The following is a 19,154-nucleotide window of genomic DNA, read 5'->3' as shown; positions in this document are numbered from 1 at the left end:
AATCCAAAACCCATTATATGGCGGCCAATTTGACCAATTTTTTTTGCTTTAAATTACATTTTTTTCCAGGTAAATACATTTTTTTTTCGATTCAATTTTTGTTCAAAGTGGATAACTATTATGTGACATTAAAATGGCATAGGCCTATTCGACAACAAAAATAAAAAAAAAAAATTCAGGGGGAAATACATGTTTAAGTAGCCAATATTCGTGACTAGTCTATTATAGTATTTTTATTCCTCTAAACCTTCACGATTTGCAAGGACCCGCAAAAATATGGGCATATTAGAAGTTCCGGGTTTGGCCGCTAAATAAAGAAACATTCTCTATAGGCCTAACATAAATAATAGCAATGTTCTCATAAATTTTCACACAATGCTCTTTTTGTCTCAACCCATGATTAATGTCGATAAAGTTGGTTCACGATATTTTAAGATTCGCAAAATACAAACAACGATGTTTATAACTTCCTTTGAAGTAAATCATGTACTTTTTTTGCTTTGGAACTTGAAAAGTGCGTATTGGTGGTGGATGCAGCAGGCGTAACGAGTTGTAAAACCATTTCTTTCAATAAAAAATAAACGAGTTCATCCTTCCCGTATAACCCCCCGTAGATTATTTTAAATTATAGAGTCAATCCCTCAAACACTGACAAACACATTCAGAGTCCGCTTTTGAGTAGGCCTACACGAGTTAACTTTTAAGATAGAATAAAATAGATCTACTATATAAAAAACCTTCTCCAATTCAATTATTAAGTCTTAGAATTGGAAAAATTCACTTCACTAGCCTGGCGTTCATACATTTAGACACCTTCTTTTTAAAGGATCCGGCTCTACTGTATTCCAATTATCATAACCCATTGAGGAACTAATATAATATTAAGGGAACATATTTTTTTCAAAGTGTTCACTTAATAGAGGCCCGTTCTACTATTAAAATTATCATAATGACATAGGAGAACAATTTATTTACAAAACAGACTGTTATCATTTGTATTTGAATTATTATTAATACAATCACTCAATAACTATTTTTCACACATTTTAAAACTCTTAAAACGTTCAAGTATTTTATATTTACATAGTACATACTGTGTACCAATAAGTCACGACGTGTATTTCAACATCAATAAACATAGTGTGTGGAGACAACTTTTACAATGGCAAAGTTTCTCTCTTGATAAATAGAGTCAAAATGTTAAAAAAACAAAATTTAGTTTGCTACTAAATAATCTCAGCTGAACTAACATAGCCGTCATTTACAAATATTAACATTTGTACAAGTTTGAAAAGGGTATGTTTTCTTTACTATACTTACACGTATGGAAGGCGTCCAAGAACGGATGTTATAGACTTGTTAATATACTTGTTTGTTTTGTCTTTTTTCCAAAATCAACCTGTCCCATTTTTGAATTAGAGGGTTGGAGTATCCACTTTCTGAAATTCAATTCTGGAAACGGCCATGGAAACGTCACACTCCAAAGCACCTACCCTTACTATGTTTTTTCTTTCTTGATTTTCAATTTTCGGGGTGATTTCTTGTCTTTATTCTTAAGGCTCTTGCCAACAGGACATGTTTCCTTTATCAGACAATCTGAGCATCGTGGACCAATAGGCAGACACATTTGTTGACCAAAACCAACCAACAATAAATTTGTTTCTCTCCAATGGTCTCTGAAAACATACAAGTATTGAATAAATTAAAAAGTTATCACCATATCACAGCTATCACCAACTCAGCCTCCAAAATTGTCACATTAAAGCTTGTGCTTATTACTTTGACAAGTTTGTACTTATTTATGTGTTTTTTGGTATAAAACAACATCACAACAATCCAAGAGGGCAAACCTATGTTTTACGAAACAGTTAAAAATATTAACGAGGAAAAAAAAGAACAAACTTGGGTAAAAATAAAGAATATCACAAATATTAGTTCAGTTCAGTTAATCCTATTGATAATTATTTGAGTACGGTACATTACAGTAATAACAATTTGACATTAAAATTGTTAAAAAATTAAATAAGGGGTATATAATACAAATTATAATAAATATGAGTTTATAAAAATATACTGATTAATGTTATTCATCATTCTATAAAATAATTTAAATATACAAATTATGACGTTCTAAAAATTTCGAGTAAAAATATATATACTGTAACACAATTTGTCAATCACTATTAACGTTTTAAAAGTCAAATAAAATCTGTAAATATTGCAATGTCCAATTATTATTAAAAGTTAATATTCAACTTGGAACAAATCATAGGCGTGGCACTCAGTTCAATCCTCTTTTTATTTTTTCCTTTATTTGTTCACCACCACCTTTATTCATTCAATGTTTCATTACATAATTTCTAAACATTTTCTATTTTTTTTTCATTATTTTCTATTTTTCCCCTCATTAATATCATAATTTTAACTTTTAGTATCTATTTTAGTATAAATTAACATTCATTAGTATTTACCTCTTAACATTCTTTTTCTATTAAATCCTCTATTTACAAAACCAATTGTATATTAATTAAAACTACAAACTTGTTTACACATGTAACTGTGCTTTTATACATTAAATGCTTTGTATGGTGTACACTGATAGTATTAAGCTAGTATTTTAATTAATAATATAAAAATTTCATATATAAAAAAAAAATCTGTTATGTTTCTGAGCGACAAATTCTTCAGTCAAACCAAGGGAATTATTGTTTAAGCCAATTCCTGCATGGCTAAATAAATCTCACCAAATTGTGAAATAAATCTGTCATCACATTTGTAATTTATATTTACACAAATTCCTCTTGTTTTTTTTGTTTTATGTCACCGCAAAAACCACATCCACTGTTTTTCTTTGAAGTTTGTAAAAATAGACGTTATTAAAAGATCAGTGACTGTGAATTATTTACAATACGTCAATTAACAGCTATGACTTACAATCCATTAAAGATGTGCTGTAGTACTGTTAGCTCAATAAATTAATAAAACGAACATTAGATTGTATATTTTATTTATATTAAATACTGTAGTAGATTATTATCTTTCAATGAATAAAAGCAACCATTAATTATAAAAAACAAATACATAAATTGTCAATATCAATAATTATTAAAATTTCTATTTTGTAAATTAACTAATAAAAATTAAATTAAAATAATTACAATTTTAATGAATCAGTACCACATGTTTGCGAGTCTTAAGCTCTGTCTACACTATGATGTGCCCAAATAGTGATATGCTTAAATAGGGTAGTGATATGACATCATCATGCCCCTATACAGTATGGGCACATTTATTGTCACATAAAGTTCGATAGTGTAGACAGAGCTTTACACATTGTTGATGGCTCAGAATATACAGGTAACGCATTTTGGTCATCTTCAATATTAAATGTTTGATCACATTTGGTTTTTCTGATATTTTCCATGTTGCAAAGTGGCATTGTATCTTAACAAGGCCAAAAGCCATTAAGTCGCGTGCTACAATGCATAGTGATACCGGACCGACAGACAGACCGACAGACCGACAGACAGACCGACCGACCGACATAGTGAACTATACTGACCGAAATTACTGAACATGTTTAAAAATGTTGAAATGTTTAAAAACATTTATATTTTTTTAATTTACACGTGCGTAGCCTGTCACTTTTGACGTGCTCGTATAACGTAATTTCGAGTTGAAAAGTAAGTCAAGAAAACAGAAATCGGGCAAAAAGAGTGCGCAATAACATTTAACGCGCAGTGCGCGCGCAAAAATATGCGCACTCATGGAAATTTTGTAAACGCTTAAAATTGCCTGAAACGTACTCTTATTTCATCGAAAATAAATTGTGAAAATTTTAAGCGCGCGTACGCATGCGTTACATGCGCTACGCACGTAATTGTATTGCCATATGATGATTTATGCCCTGAAATTTATGAGTACCAAATTTTATTTAATTGTGATTCATGGTTGTGAAGATATGATTACAAACGTGATTTCGTTAAATCGTGCGTAGACCGCGTAATTTTTTATTGCGCACCGTGAAAACATAACCACATTGATTCCTGGCCATAAGGAATATACTGTGAAAAATTGACCTAGCTAGATTAAACTGATATCAAGATAAGGTCAGAAAGCGATAAAATGCATAGCGATACCGGACCGACAGACAAACAGACAGACAGACCGACCAACCGACCGACATAGTGAACTATAGAGTCGCTTCCACGCGACTAAAAATAAGTAATATTTTAAATAATATGTAATGACTCAGTACTGCATGTTTACGAGTCTTAAATATCCGGCTGATGGCTCAGAATATACAGGTAATGCATTTTGTCTACCAATATTATGTTTGATCACATTTGGTTTTTGCGTCAGACATTTTCCGTTTTGCAAAAGTGGAATTGTATCTTTAAAATAAGTAATCGTAAGTAAATGTACTTTGAAAAAAAGGCAATGAAACAAACATATTTGTTAATGGAGAATGTTTATTGAATGATTAAACAAAATTGTTTTGTGATTGGCTAATAGTTGGCAGGTTAATGGATGTTTTAAACCCAATGTCATCGTAGAGCTTTGAATAATCACCCTATAAATTAATGATGACGGATGTTTAAAGATTTGTATTGAATTTTATGCCACCAACATGAAGCTATAAACACTTCTTACATATTATCACATATAATATTCTTTTTTTAATGCGCTGTCTTTCCAGTGTCAAAAGGTTGTTAGAATTCTTTTGGTATGCCAATAAAGTTGAGGGAGACATTTGACTGTATATAAAGAGTTGTTTCTAAACATTAGAGGGTATAATTAGTATTACTGTACTATTATATTCTGAACAATTACTAAAATATCAAAATGTCATAGTCTTTTTTGTAAAGCATTTATTTATAAATAGAGATTGTGCAGTTGTGTATAATAGACACACATACATGAGAAAGAACTTGATTTCTCTATTGGAAAGAGGGGAATCTGATCCGATCTGTAGCTGTGTGGTTATCGTCCTTGCCTTCTAATCCTAAGATCCAATCCTGACCTATGCCAGGGTTGTAATTCACTGTTTCTAACTCCCTAATGAGTTTATAAGCATTATTTAGTTTATCCATCCTGTAATTGGTCAGTTACTAGCTACTGGATATATGAAATAAACTCTTAAATATTTCCATACAGGGAGGTCCTGCATTTACGGGGTATATTTTCGTGAGCCTGGTAGCACAAGTGTTTTAAAATATGGGGAGGTACAGCATTTATGGGGTATATTTCCAAAGATTTTGGTTTCACAAGCACAGGAAATGATGGGGTAAAATTAGTAGTTTAAGTCCCTGGCATGTCCCGTGTCAAAATGTCACAATTTATCGCATCCTTTTAGCAGGGATTTTAGCTATACTGGATTCTAAGCACATCGCTAAAAAAACTAGCAGCATGTGTTATCGCGAACGGTTCCACTTTTGCCAGGAACCAATACAAATATTGCATCCTCTTCGGCTGCCGGGGCTCTGTGACTGCCTAAAATATGAAAATTGACATATCATTAGTGTTAGTATAACATCATACTTCATTACTGTGGTAATGCCTTACTTTGGTAGCCAGTCTTCAAGCGCAATTCGTGTTTGTTCCGGTGTTTTTGTCGGATTCTTAACCCATTCAAGCCGGTTTGAGATCCTGTGTACATGTGTGTCAACTCCAATACCCGATATCTCGTCCCATGCAATGTCCATTATCAGGTGAGCCATTTTAGGTCCAATACCTGGAAGTTTGATTAGCTCTTGTAACGTTGGTGGAATGTCATCATTGTATTTGTCCTTCAAAATTTGAGTGGTCTTCTTTATATATTCAGCTTTTCTCTAAAGACAAATAAATGAATGTGTACAGTTGTGGTATGTATCATCCACGACTGTACAAACTACACTTCAGAAAAGATGATCGAAATTTGCAAAAAGAAGCAGTTAAACACTGCTATTTAAAAGTTTGGAACGTGCGTAATTACTACGGAAATTTGGTCGAATATTACAGACATAAAATGAATATAAATAGGGTACTACAGAAATACTTAAATGATGGGGAATCTCCGGCAAAATGCAATTTTAGCATGAAATTTAAGGGTGTTGCCCGGGCAACTGGGGCAACCCCCCTGTGTCCGCCCCTGAAGTCGCAGCTTATTCCCCATTTACATACAGTATGGTCTATAAATAACATGAGAGATGACTTAATCGTTACAGTTCCACAGCATTTTTTTTTTATCAGTCTTCAATAATGAATTATGTTATGACATGTGACCTCTATACCCACTTTTTAATAATCTTACAAAATAACATTTTAAAAATCCTACTTTCCAGAATCCAACAGGAAATATGAGTTGTCCAATATCCTCCTCCGAAGTTGCCAGGATGTTGTCAATATTTAACCCATGTTCACGAAGCTTCATCATGGCTGCTGATGTCACTTGATCTTTAGTCTGACTTGACAGTAACAATGATAACAAGACCTGGTATCTGTAAACCTGTTAACAGAATTAGAAATTATCAATAAAAATACAAGATTTTATATACTAGTTTTCTAGTATCTTAAAATATTAACAAAGAAACACTAACTGCTGGTTCAGCCGAGATGTCACATATCTGAGAAGCACCCATAGTATCAACTGGGGCATCTCTTATTTTCCTCATCTCTTTGATCCCTTCCAGTTGATCTCTCCAGTTAACTGGCTGCCAAACATTTCTGTCCAAAACCCTTTTGCTGTAATCAGTGTTTTCCATTGGTTCAGGCCCAGAGTTCTTATTCTTTACTTTTTTACTTTGTGTTTTGCTTGTATCTTGTACACCTTCATATTCCACTTTAATTAATCTCTTTTGAGGACTCTTTTTGAGGATTTCTTTGATTGGTTCGTTTTTAACATTTACACTTCTCTTTGTGGCAATATCTACACCTTGCAATTGGGTGTCTGAAACCATATTTGTTGGTTCATCGACTTCAGCCTTTATGTTTCTTGTTCTGCCAAGTTTGCTTGATAGCTTTCCTGAACATTTTTCGTCTAGTTTTTCGTGTGAGCAAGATGGTGTTGATTTGTCTTTTAAACGTTCAGATGATCTTCTCATGGAGGAATCATTTCTTCCGGTGAAATATTTTGATGTTTTAGAAGACATTGTCACAATGCAGTTTTGTAAAAATCTATTAAGCTGTAAAAAAAGTTAATAAACCATGGAGTAACTTACTCCATGAATAAACACAAAGCTTTATTTTATAAAACAATACATAAGTAAACAAAATCTAAATTTTGTATAGCTACATAAAAGGTAGGATACATAGACTTGAAAGATGTGGGACAATGCATTTTATTTGATCACCTTATATTAACTATATATTAGTAATAGTAGTAGTAATAGGCCCATATACCTTTTATATTTGCCAGCCTACCTAATAGTCTAGAATAGGCCTTGCTAGGCGACTAGACCTATTTTTTTATATGAATTATTATGATTTTAATCTAAAAAAACAACTAAACCATATTTGTATATCAATATTTGTTATTAATGAAGATATTTACTTTTTGTAGGTGTTTCATAGATGATTTTACTCTGCATGGGCCATGTCATACGTGTTCTGTGTCGTATTTGTTTATTTTTATTGCTCCACATGTTTTTTGAGAGATTTTCTGTGATTGGCTAAAATATTTAGGCTCAGTGGGAAATTATTATTATAGTTAAAGCTAATAATCATAAATTTATATTCTTGTAGTTTTAAAAGAAATATAAAATACTTAAATTTCTAAAATATATTTTGGTATAATGTTGAAATTATCAAAGTGGATTATTTATCATATAACTATCGTGTTTTGAAAGTCATACCTTCTCCACCTCTAAAGAAGTTGACCTGGATAAAACCAAAGTATTTTGTTGTTGCTTCTTCTTCCTTGCTGCTTAACTTGTCGTTGGTTGCGTCTCGTGTCCCCCGCCGTTGTGACGTTTGTGTTTTTTTCTTCTGAAATCTGGAAACAATCATACACAATTTTGTCGTTAGCTACCAGTTGTAGGCGACAAGCCTCACTATCTAAATCAACAATGTCAAGAGGGGGGATGGTAATATTTACTGGCAATTCTCACCCGGAATTAGCTCGTTTAATATCAACGTACGTAAATATATTTTAAATTTAGCTACTGTAGCTAGGCTAGGCCTAGGCTAGTAGAGTTATGCCTAGAGTAGCCAGGTAGCCTTGTTGGTGCTTGTCACGCCAAATGAGGTACCACTGCCAAATGAGGTACCGCACTTAATTTGGCGTCTAAGGCGCCAAATTAGGTACTATTGCAAAATGAAGTTCTATTGTAATTTTGTAAAATACAGTTTATATAAAACAAACATATTTAAGCCAGTATTAAACTACAATATGTATTCTGTGTTGTTACGCCTGTTATTAGATCAAGCTATTACATTAAATTAAACGCCGTGGTTAGGATTCCGGCACCGGAACTCAACTGCCCACCGTTAGGGAATCCGACACGCTATTGCGCTGGGAAGTGAATTATAGCTTGCACTTATATAGAGTGCCACACACACCACACCACCGAGAGTCGGAGTGTTATAGGGATTACTGTAGCCTAGATAGTCGTTGCGCGAGGGAGAGAGCGATGGATGAAACTTTGCCTATGCCATACATGAATTAATAATTAAAATACGACTACGCCACGCGTTAAAATAATTATAATGATATTAATAAGTATCAGTTTCTATCTAAGATTCGTAATGCTGTTTTTAGCGTTGCGACCCTGACTTCCCGAACAGTTTTTTCACATCCAACTTGTGGTTGCATGTTGTTATCAGGGACAACTCCCTGTTGTTATGTACAGTATAATGCGTTATGAAAAATCATAAAACTAGTCATGTAATTATTATAATTCATAATGATATGAAGTTTATATGAATAAAGCAACCACTTTTTAATTACAAAATAAATAGGCCCACTGGTCACGTCTAACTGGTAGCCCTAGCCTAGATTAGTGGATCCCGTATTAGTAGGCATCTATAGGCTAGTTCGCCGTGTGGCGCAGCTATGAAATGATCCATCGCTGTTGATAAGTATAGAGTCGCCGATTACCTCGCTCTGGGCATGCGCAATAGCGTGTTGGATTCCCTAACGCTGGGCAGTTGAGTTCCGGTGCCGGAATCCTAACCACGGCGTAAATTAAATATAAAGCAGAAAATAGTTATCCTTTTTTGATTTTCGTCGAATAGATCGAAGCGGAAGTGCTTCGGTCATGGTCTGCAAATTATATGAAACGCCTTGTGTGCCAAAATGTTTTTACTGCTTTTAGTTGAATCACCGCGTGTACAGTTAAAACCAATAGATTGTGCTGCAGTGCAGATTGTCTGTACAGTAATGTGGGCTGTCTGCTTGGGGGTCTGTCTATCAAGGTACAACATTTCAACGAAGCCAATTTAATATTTTCATTCTGTTTTAATATCTGTAGAATGCGTTGTCCTTTATTCTGAAGCTAATACTGTAGGCCTATATACCGTAATCAGGCGGTATTATTAAGGCTAGCTCACGTACAGCAGAATTCACGTAGAATTATGTGGTGTTGTTGCTTGATTGTAAATTGCCCAGATTCTTCATTAGAAAAGAACTGATCAATTTGAATTGAATTAAGGTTAATTCTAGAACTGATATAAGGAGTCTTTAGAACAGATATTAAGATGTCCTCTATAAACGGAGTCCTCACAAACTCATATAAGAGGTCCTCTTGTAAAATCAGGTTCCCGTCGAATTTATTTTAGATAAGTAACTATATTATCATGGATTTCGTACCCACCATTCCATCGATAGCTTTTTTTTTCTCTTTTGTGGCGCAAACACCACTTTTATCCACATTCATATATTATCTCATGTCATTACATAAAATCATATTATTTAACACATTTGTTAATTCCCAATGTCGTTACAATTCATCAGTAACATTTTTACATTTATGAATTCCGTATTGCCTCCTATTTTCATTAATGTTCTTCGTTTTAAAATATTTTACACATAAAGAATTTGTGAGATTTTCAATTGTTTGTTTAATTTTACAACCCCGATTATACAATGTATTTATATACAAGATAAAACGAATTAAATCAGATCAGCACCACCTGTAACTCGTATCACAGTGAATTCTTTTCTGATAATCGAGCAAATTAGAATTTATATTAACATAATAGTATTTCTTAAAGCTACCCATTTTTCTATACTTGTTTCTTTATTGTTATATCTTTCACATTCAATGTTATATAGCATATTGCTTTTAAATGAATTCCATAAAGATTTACCCACTGGCTTATTTAATGCTGATTTATTCTATAAATAGTGAAGGCTGCAAATGTGTAAATATAGGCCTAATCTACTATTCCATCGATATAGCTAATTAAATTACTGTATGTCAATAAATAAAAAATATTAACTTACAGTAGCATCCCATTCTATCACCCCACAAAGTATAAAAGTGCATGCATGTTCCATATTATGTACGACGTATGAATTGATGGAACGAACAATCGAGATGAAAATAACGCATGCAATCTCCATTGCAAAATTAGGTTCCATTTAAGTATAAATTCTAATATTCCTGACCTCAAAATAAGTAGTGTTATAACTACGGTAACTGTATTTAGCTTCCTAGAATTTCGTCCACCCCTCCGAACATGCTTTCAACATCGTATGAACAAACAAGGTGACCGACTTCATTGCAAAATTAGGTTCCATTGCATTATTGCGAATTTAAGGTTGTTTCCGACTTCGAAGTAATACTTACTTAGAATTTCGCTCACCACCCCATTCCCATCCAAACTTGTTTCCCACATCGTAATATGAACAAACGAGATGACGACTTTATTGCAAAATTACGTTCAATTATTTGCGAATTCACGTTGTGTTCCCAACCTTAAAATAACTGTATCATGTATTTAGCTTGCTTAGAATTTCGCTCACCACATTCCCATCCAAACTGTTTCTCACATCGATATGAACAAAATGAGATGACGACTTCATTGCACAATTATGATCCATTATTGCGAATTTATGTTCAAATGTTTCTGACATCAAGGTAAAAAGTACCAGCTGAATAAAATATCTAACATATTGCAAAATTAGTCTCTATATTATTGGGAATGTTTCCGACATCAAATATTGTTAAAACTTGATGAAAATGCTGAACTAATTAGGTACCATTATTTATTTATTGTGATATGCATGTTCAACTGTTACATTCTATTACGGTACGTGACATGAAAAGATTGATAACAAAAGAGAACAAGGCAATATCTCATCTTTTAACATTTAGATAATGGAACCAAATTTTGCAATAAAGACTTTATTGCAAAATTTGGTTCCATTATCTAAATGTTTCCGACCTTATGAGTTATTGTTTTGATGAAACAATTTGATGAATTTCCCCTCGACTACCTTTAGGCCTACCATCCCTTATTTATTTATTATAGGTCACACACACATGTGTAACAAATGAGATGATGAAATTATAACGAATATCCAACTAACAATTTGCGACTTAGGTTCGCCATAGTATTGCAAATTTATGTTTTAATGTTTCAGACATCAAAGGAAATATAGTGTTATACTGTAGGTATAATAAGTGACAAAAATGTGATCATGTAGGCCTAAATAACATTGGTCATATACATTTAAAAAAACGGAATTGATTAAATAGTAAGCAATGTTAAACAAAAAAATATATATAATAATCAGTAGAATAACAGGATACATTCATATTCAACGAATAATCATTTTAATTTGAAAACATAAACATAGAAATTCATAAAACCGAACAAAATAATAACGGGAACCATGTACCGACGAAAGGAACGTCAAATCAAATTATTACTAGAAAATAATGCAGCAATAGCGTCCCATAACTCAAACACTAAACGCTTTAGCGCCAAAGGCAAATTGTCCCAGACCATGTCCGCATAACATGCAGACGTGACTTCAGACACTTTCCTTTGGCGCTAAAACGAGTAGTCTCCTTTTCCAGCTGCTTCGAAAGGGGTCGATAGGCTTCCCATCATGCATTTCGAGTTTTCTAGATTTTTCGATGAACAGTGCCTTTCGTTTTTTACACTAAAATAGTAAATTTTCGTCGTATGTTTCAGTTATAATGGTTTAATTTCATACAATGAGTAAAGGTTATTAGGTTAGAAATACTCCGGTTAATAATTTTCAGTTTGTGTTTATTTGGAAATAAGTAATATCAATATTTATAACACGATTAGCTCGCCAGAAACGTGCTGCCAAATTAAGTGACCTAGCCTTGTGCGATACAGGCCACGTGAACCTCATTTGGCAATGTCACTTCATTTGGCGTTACAGTGCTACTCATTTCTAGTTAGGAAGGCCCGGCTGATTCCCTAGTCGGGGTGGGTGGGGGGGCAAAGCCTAGATCTGATTATTATTAGTATTTTTCTCATTTCTAGTTAGGAAGGCCCGGCTGATTCCCTAGTCGGGGGGTGGGGGGCAAAGCCTAGATCTGATTATTATTAGTATTTTTATGAAATATCCTATAATATAGTATATTATATTAGGCCTAGGCCTAATGTTTTTGATTTTTTTGTTAATGAAATATAGTTACGAGCATATTATAATCGCAATTTCACACCTTTCTCTATTTAAAAATTATTTGTATTTTAATATTAATGTTTTAAAATTTTTTAGAATTATTAATTATATGCCGCCTTTTATTTATTATTACTGTATATAGGCCTAACTACTTCCCAGGTAGGCCTAGTGTCTATAATATAAAATAATAACAAATTAAAAATTAAGACCTAGGCCTAGCCTATTCTAGGCTAGAGTGTTTGTGTGATCGATATTATGATGACACAATAATTATAAGTCTAAATATTCAAACTATATGTACGTATGTATGTAGTGTAAATTTAAAAAATGTGTTTTCCTTCTGAAAAATTAATATTTGTGACCAGCTGCCTGTTTGTTCAAATATTGGGATATCATCTAAGACTTCCTGTAAATGGACAAGATAATTAACTTATCCTGAATGAAGATTAAGCCATGAGTCCAATCATGAAGCAGATTTGTGATTTTTGTTTTTACAGCCGACTTTGTACAGAGCTTGGCAAGGCTGATATTTATTTACAAGAAAACAAAGGTACAGTATGAAAATTAAAACAACCTGTTAAATTGAATTGAAAAAGTTTCATGTTCGACTTAAATGCGTTAATTATTTAAAGAGCTTTCAACAGCATTCTTCTTGAAACTAAAACAAACAATTAATTCACATTAAAAAATCATGAATCAGTTTTTCAGAAATGAGTTGTTTTACTTTGACAATTCACAATGATTCCTTCACTAATACATGTTGAAATGATGTTGATAATGAATCTAATGCTCTGTCTACACTATCAAACTAGTTTGACAAAAATATGTGATATGTGTGTGATATGCCCAAATATGGTAGTGATATGCTTAAATGGTAGTTCATCATCATGTCCATATATGGGCCCAAAAACTCATACTGTAAATTGCTTTCCAATTCAAAATAATAAAACCGTTTTTTTTTTAAATTTAGAAACAACTGTTAACATTGATGAGTCTGTTAGAGGCAAAGATGTTTTTCTCATACAGACTGGTTCAGAGTAAGTTGTAAAAAATTACATTTAACAGCAAGTTATACCCTTTTCACATCTGCAAAATGCAACAACTTGTATCAAGTTGTAAAAATCCACTGATGAGAGGCCTGTTTTTGTTCCAATATGTTCAGAGCGCATGTGTATTGCCCTGCTATTAAACTCACCAATCATAGTAATCAAATAGCGCTTTTTCCCGAGATTTCACAAGGTGTGTAAAAACGTGTAATAAGTCGGGAGATCAAACTTGTAACAAGTTGTAACAATTTATGCAGATGTGAAAAGGGTATAACCTGACAATTACAAGATGACATAAAACATCTTTCTTAACAAACCTACTGTATACCTGAATTTACTTTACAGAGACATAGATAAATTGACACTGAAAACATCTGCCTTTGTAATATAGGTAAAACAGATTCATCAAATATAAACCAATGTGAGCTTGCATCTTAAGACAGTTTGTAGAGCATAGCATACACTTTTAAGCCCGGCAAAACTGTCTTGCGACACTCTAGTGGTTTATTTTTTATGTGAATCTGTTTTTAGATAAATTGACTGTTAAAATTATTTTTTTTAATTTTAAAACAGTGATGTAAACAATGCCATTATGGAGCTTTTAATAATGACATATGCCTGTAAGACGTCATGTGCAAAGTCCATTGTGGGCGTCATTCCATACCTCCCATACAGCAAGCAGAGTCAGATGAGGAAGAGGGGTGCAATTGTTTCAAAATTACTTGCAACTATGCTTTCAAGAGCTGGTGAGTTTTATTCAAATCCCTTACTACCACTTATCTTTATATTTGAATACTGGTACACAATTGGTCAATACATTTAGTTTTATTCAGTTTAGCCAAATAATTGGCTAATTCAAACAGAATTTTGATATTATTTGAATACTGATTGCTGGTTGTTTTCAGGAATGAACCATATTATTACAATGGATTTACATCATAAGGAAATCCAGGGATTCTTTGACATACCAGTAGACAACTTGAGGGCGTCTCCTTTTATTGTACAATATATACAAGAAAATGTACGTATAGTGTTCAGTTCAGTAGAACTTTAGGGAAATTTATATTCAGGAAACACTAATGAAGGGGACACTTTCCTGTGAAAGGAACTGAACACAGGAAAATATATGTTTTAACACTAACAACCAAAGCCCAGAGGACTCTTTTAAGGAGACATTTGGTTAGGTCTCAATGTTGTCTCTTTATATGGGTTCTACTGTATGACTTGATTTGAAAGGTATATGATTTGTTTGTGAATAGTTACTTGCTGTTATGCCAAGGCATTCTAACAACAGGACACTGAGCTCGCCTTGACAAGATAGAACTCGTAACAGTCTCTTGATGTCTTGCTGCGACAAAAACCAGCCGTACTGTACTATGTACATATTCTTTCTGGTGGGCAGTGTCTGTTAAGGGGCGTGGAACTGATCGTGTCGCAGCCACCGATTAAACCCTTTGATCTCCGGAGTTCAGCATTCTGTTGTTAGATTGCCTTGGTTATACGGACTCTGCCTTAAAGCCCAAAAAATCGAATGGCCATGTTCAAATTTCATAAACATTGTGCGTTTATATCAAAGATAGATTTACTGTCCCACATCAGATTTCATCATCAAAAAAATTAATATAATTATTATAATATTAATTAAATATATATACAGATTCCAGATTGGCGGAATGCTGTAATAGTTGCAAGAAACCCAGCAGCTGCCAAACGAGCTACATCTTTTGCTGATCGGCTTCGTCTAGGCCTAGCAGTCATCCATGGAGAACATAAAGAAACTGATTCAGAACACATTGATGGTAGACATTCTCCTCCTACTGTTAGAACTGTGGATGGAATGCAGATGTTACCAGGTATTGTAGCACTTATGTTAGGCTGTGAAAATGTTCCTGGCTTTTTATAACTCTCTTTAGTAAGGAGTGAGGACGATAAAGTATATTGCTCAAAAGAAAGAAAGAAAAAAACTCTAGTTTTTTTATGAACTATATATACATGCGGTGTACTTTGTATCAACATTTAATTCCGCCATACAAACCTTCAAACAATATTATAATATGCTTGCTATAACTGCTTATTTATCCTGTTTCTTGTTTATCAAGATAACCCATGGTTTCCATGATGAGTGAGTATTTCTTATGATGTTACATGATTTCTTTTTACAGTTTTGATACCAAAAGAGAAACCACCAATCAATGTGGTTGGAGATGTTGGTGGAAGGATTGCAATTATTGTGGTAAGGATATATTTAATAAAAGCATAAATACCCAACCCCCATCCCCATGAGAACCTTGCAAGTACAATTACCATCATTTTCTTCTGTTTAATCTTTGTTTTTTTTTTGGCATAGAGTCCTCAAATAATTTTTTTTAAATTTCATATGCATCCAATTCGCTAGTAACAGGATGAATAAACTATTTATAATTTATCCATGTATTAATGCATGCATATGAAATTTTAACAATTTCATTTGGATTTGGGGAGTGGAGTTGAAAGAGTCGTGATTTACAACCCTATCAGGATTGAACACTGGATTTGAAGGCAAGTACGAAACCACCAAACTACAGCTCCACTACAAAATTAGTAATTAATTACTTTATAATTTCTACAGGATGACATGATAGATGAAGCAGAGTCATTCGTAGCAGCTGCGGAGATCCTTAAAGAACGAGGAGCATACAAAATTTACGCAATGGCAACTCACGGACTTTTGTCCGCCGATGCACCCAAAAAAATTGAAGAGTCATGTATAGACGAGGTAGAGTTGAATTTGTTTAATTGTTTCTAAAGTTATATAGTTTATTATTGTTTTATAATTTTTGCTTTTGTTTATATTTTGTTGTATTTATTTTTCCCTTTGATAATCTTAGATTTTTATATCCACAAAAATTAACCCTTGCAATTTGTGTAAAGAAGGCAAAGGTTATGGGAAATTAACACAATAACAAAAATTATAGATAATTGGATAAATAAACAAATTGGCTATGCTTGTGGAGAGTCATGTGAAATAACTACAGTATTTCTATACTTGTAAACATTTATGGAGCGGCGCACTGATAAAGTTTAAAAGTCAATTTCTAGGATCTACATTACATATTGATGGTGTTTGAGATTGTTGGTTCAGGTTGTATCTTTGAGTCTTGTACGAGATTCATTTAATTGATTAGAAATAGGAATCCCGTTCCCTGCTGGGATCTGGTTAATGTGGAGATTATTAAGGGTCAAGTATAGATATGGCTACTAAACATGACTCGTAGCTGCAGCCTACATAAAATGAACACTTTAATTAACACCATCACAGTTAAAATCCCTCTTTTTATCACCTTCACTTTACCCAATTTGTTAATAGTTTACCCTTCTAAATACAAAAGTGTAATCCATACTCCAATAAATGAAGTGTATGATGTCATTAATGTTATAAAAATGAAAGGACGATTAATTATAGGATACAGTTCCTTGTCGCACAGAAATCAGACTCAACATACTCCATTTCTTGGAGTAATCTTTATACTTTTTAATACAAACTAATCTTGTTGATTTTTCAGTTATCCCGTTTAATTTTGTTACAAGTTGAGGGCGCTTTTGTTTATTTGTGCATGCTAATGTTTATATTATCCCCCAGGTCATCGTGACTAACACGTTACAACACAAGCTGCAAAAACTGCAGTGTTCTAAGATCAGGACGATAGATATCTCGCAAGCGATGGCGGAAGCTATCCGTCGTATCCATCATAACGAATCGATGTCGTACCTATTCCGCAACATATCTACAGATGATTAGGTACTTTGTGGTGTGTCTTAAAAACTAATCTCTTTCTTTGTCTTTTTATGCGAGATTTGTTTTGTAGTATTTACAACAGATATCATTTGTAAATAATTAATTTAAAAAATTCACTCGGAAAAAGAATTTCAAAGAATTTGAGTGTGAAAATTTACTATTGTTTAAAGTTATATGTAACATGGAGTAAATTATGGGAGGTTGAAGAGAATTACCCCCTAACACTGACATCACTGTCCACCAAAAGTATTTGAACACATGATGAAGAGGTTTGAGGCCAAGACCTGAAGCATGTACTTTAACATAAGTCTGTTCAGTTAAATGAAACAAGACTTGTTATGTTTTTATTACTTTACTTTATTGTTTTCTTAATTGTTGTTTTTTCTTTTTGTTTAGATTGTCATAACAAATACAATTGGTCAGGAATTACATCGTCTACAATGTTCCAAATTAAGGGTCGTTGACGTTAGCCAAATGCTTGCAGAATCCGTCAGAAGGATACACAACGGAGAATCCATGTCGTACCTATTTAGGAATATTCCATTAGAAGACTAGGGGTAAACAAATGTTTCAGAAACATTGTATTAATTTGTAACAATGCAACCTGATGAGCACACTCCATTATAGATTTAGGGATGTCAAAATTGTGAAATGAATTGAAGTACTGTAAAGTGTAATTGTTGAACAATATGTGTACCACCCTTAACCAGAATGGATTCGTGTTTCAGTAGCTCTGTGTCTACTATTTTGGTGCTAAGACCTCGACTATCCCAGCATATAGTATAAAAATTACCCTACCAATGTTTTTTCCTTCCGTCTGTGCCTTGTTTTATTTTAGTATCATCTTCAATTATATTTTACTAAGAAGGGTAGTAATTTTCAAAATCTATAAATTTATTCTTCAAAATAAACTGTTTTATTATAAACTAAAGACCTCCTTTCGGAAGTAGGCTACTGCATAGGATAAACAGCATTTTTGTGTGTGAAATATACCGGGGTTATTCATTTACTGTATTTTTTACTAGTACTACACTCAGATAAATTATATATTATTATCTATGAATATATTATTGTTATTGAAGATTGTATTGCTGTGACTATACTGTACTAGTTTTAGACAGAAAACAGACCAGTGGTGGCTTAAGTGGTAATTCTGGTACTATAGACCAAACAAACGAATGCATTTATAAGATATTTCATAACTTGAAAGATCAATCACATTGTAAGAATACACTTCGGTGCATTATAAATATTAATCCTATGTTTGTTAATGTTAGGCATATGCTGTGTATTAGCTATTGTGTTTAGAATACTTGTTTTCATATAACGCAAGGTATATGAAATGTTGACATACAGGTAAATATTATTTAACATATTTTAATACTGTAATATAAAAGCATCAGTAAGGGCGAGTATTGTGAATGCAACTTTTTCATTACATGTTTTCAGTACTAAAAGATAACTTGATACGTATATAGAAAATGGCAGCTATTTTAAATTGTTTTAATGTATTTTATTACATTACAGGATTTGTATTCTGGCTTTATCTAAGTGGATTTATTAGTCATGTTATTTTAAACTAAAGATGCTGTTTAGACCTTAATCTAAGTTTAAATTGCAACTTTAATAAAGCATTGATGTGAAGAGAAAACCTATTATGTAGTATAAGAAACTTATACAAGGTTTACTTGGAATACTTTTCATTGTTTCAGTTTCTTGTATTTGTTCCAGTTGAATATTTTCCATT

General features: G+C 32.9%; 2 protein-coding genes across 3 annotated transcripts; one reads left to right on the top strand and one right to left on the bottom strand.

The window, feature by feature from the left end:
- Positions 1–968: 968 nt before the first annotated feature.
- LOC140048113 (endonuclease III-like protein 1) lies at positions 969–7,773 on the bottom strand. The gene is made up of 5 exons (XM_072093142.1): positions 7,532–7,773; positions 6,579–7,163; positions 6,317–6,487; positions 5,566–5,831; positions 969–1,676 (listed from the first exon to the last, which is right to left on the bottom strand). Exons 1-5 carry the CDS (start codon positions 7,547–7,549, stop codon positions 1,499–1,501), a joined length of 1,218 nt encoding a protein of 405 aa, XP_071949243.1. The 5' UTR covers positions 7,550–7,773; the 3' UTR covers positions 969–1,498.
- Positions 7,774–7,862: 89 nt separating this feature from the next.
- Positions 7,863–19,128, top strand: LOC140062798 (phosphoribosyl pyrophosphate synthase-associated protein 2-like). Of its 2 annotated transcripts, XM_072109142.1 has the most exons (10): positions 7,863–8,113; positions 13,084–13,136; positions 13,557–13,623; positions 14,206–14,378; positions 14,538–14,653; positions 15,290–15,485; positions 15,795–15,865; positions 16,241–16,387; positions 17,252–17,410; positions 17,804–17,934. In XM_072109142.1, exons 1-9 carry the CDS (start codon positions 8,046–8,048, stop codon positions 17,408–17,410), a joined length of 1,050 nt encoding a protein of 349 aa, XP_071965243.1. In that variant the 5' UTR covers positions 7,863–8,045; the 3' UTR covers positions 17,804–17,934. The 2 variants fall into 2 exon arrangements, with proteins under 2 accessions (XP_071965243.1, XP_071965234.1); XM_072109133.1 differs by lacking the exon at positions 17,252–17,410 and having other exon boundaries at positions 17,804–19,128.
- Positions 19,129–19,154: the final 26 nt, after the last annotated feature.

This window comes from Antedon mediterranea, chromosome 1, assembly GCF_964355755.1.
Source record: "Antedon mediterranea chromosome 1, ecAntMedi1.1, whole genome shotgun sequence".
Taxonomy (NCBI): domain Eukaryota; kingdom Metazoa; phylum Echinodermata; class Crinoidea; order Comatulida; family Antedonidae; genus Antedon; species Antedon mediterranea.
Note: the sequence above shows the minus strand (reverse complement) of the source record. Positions and strands in the feature narration are given on the sequence as shown.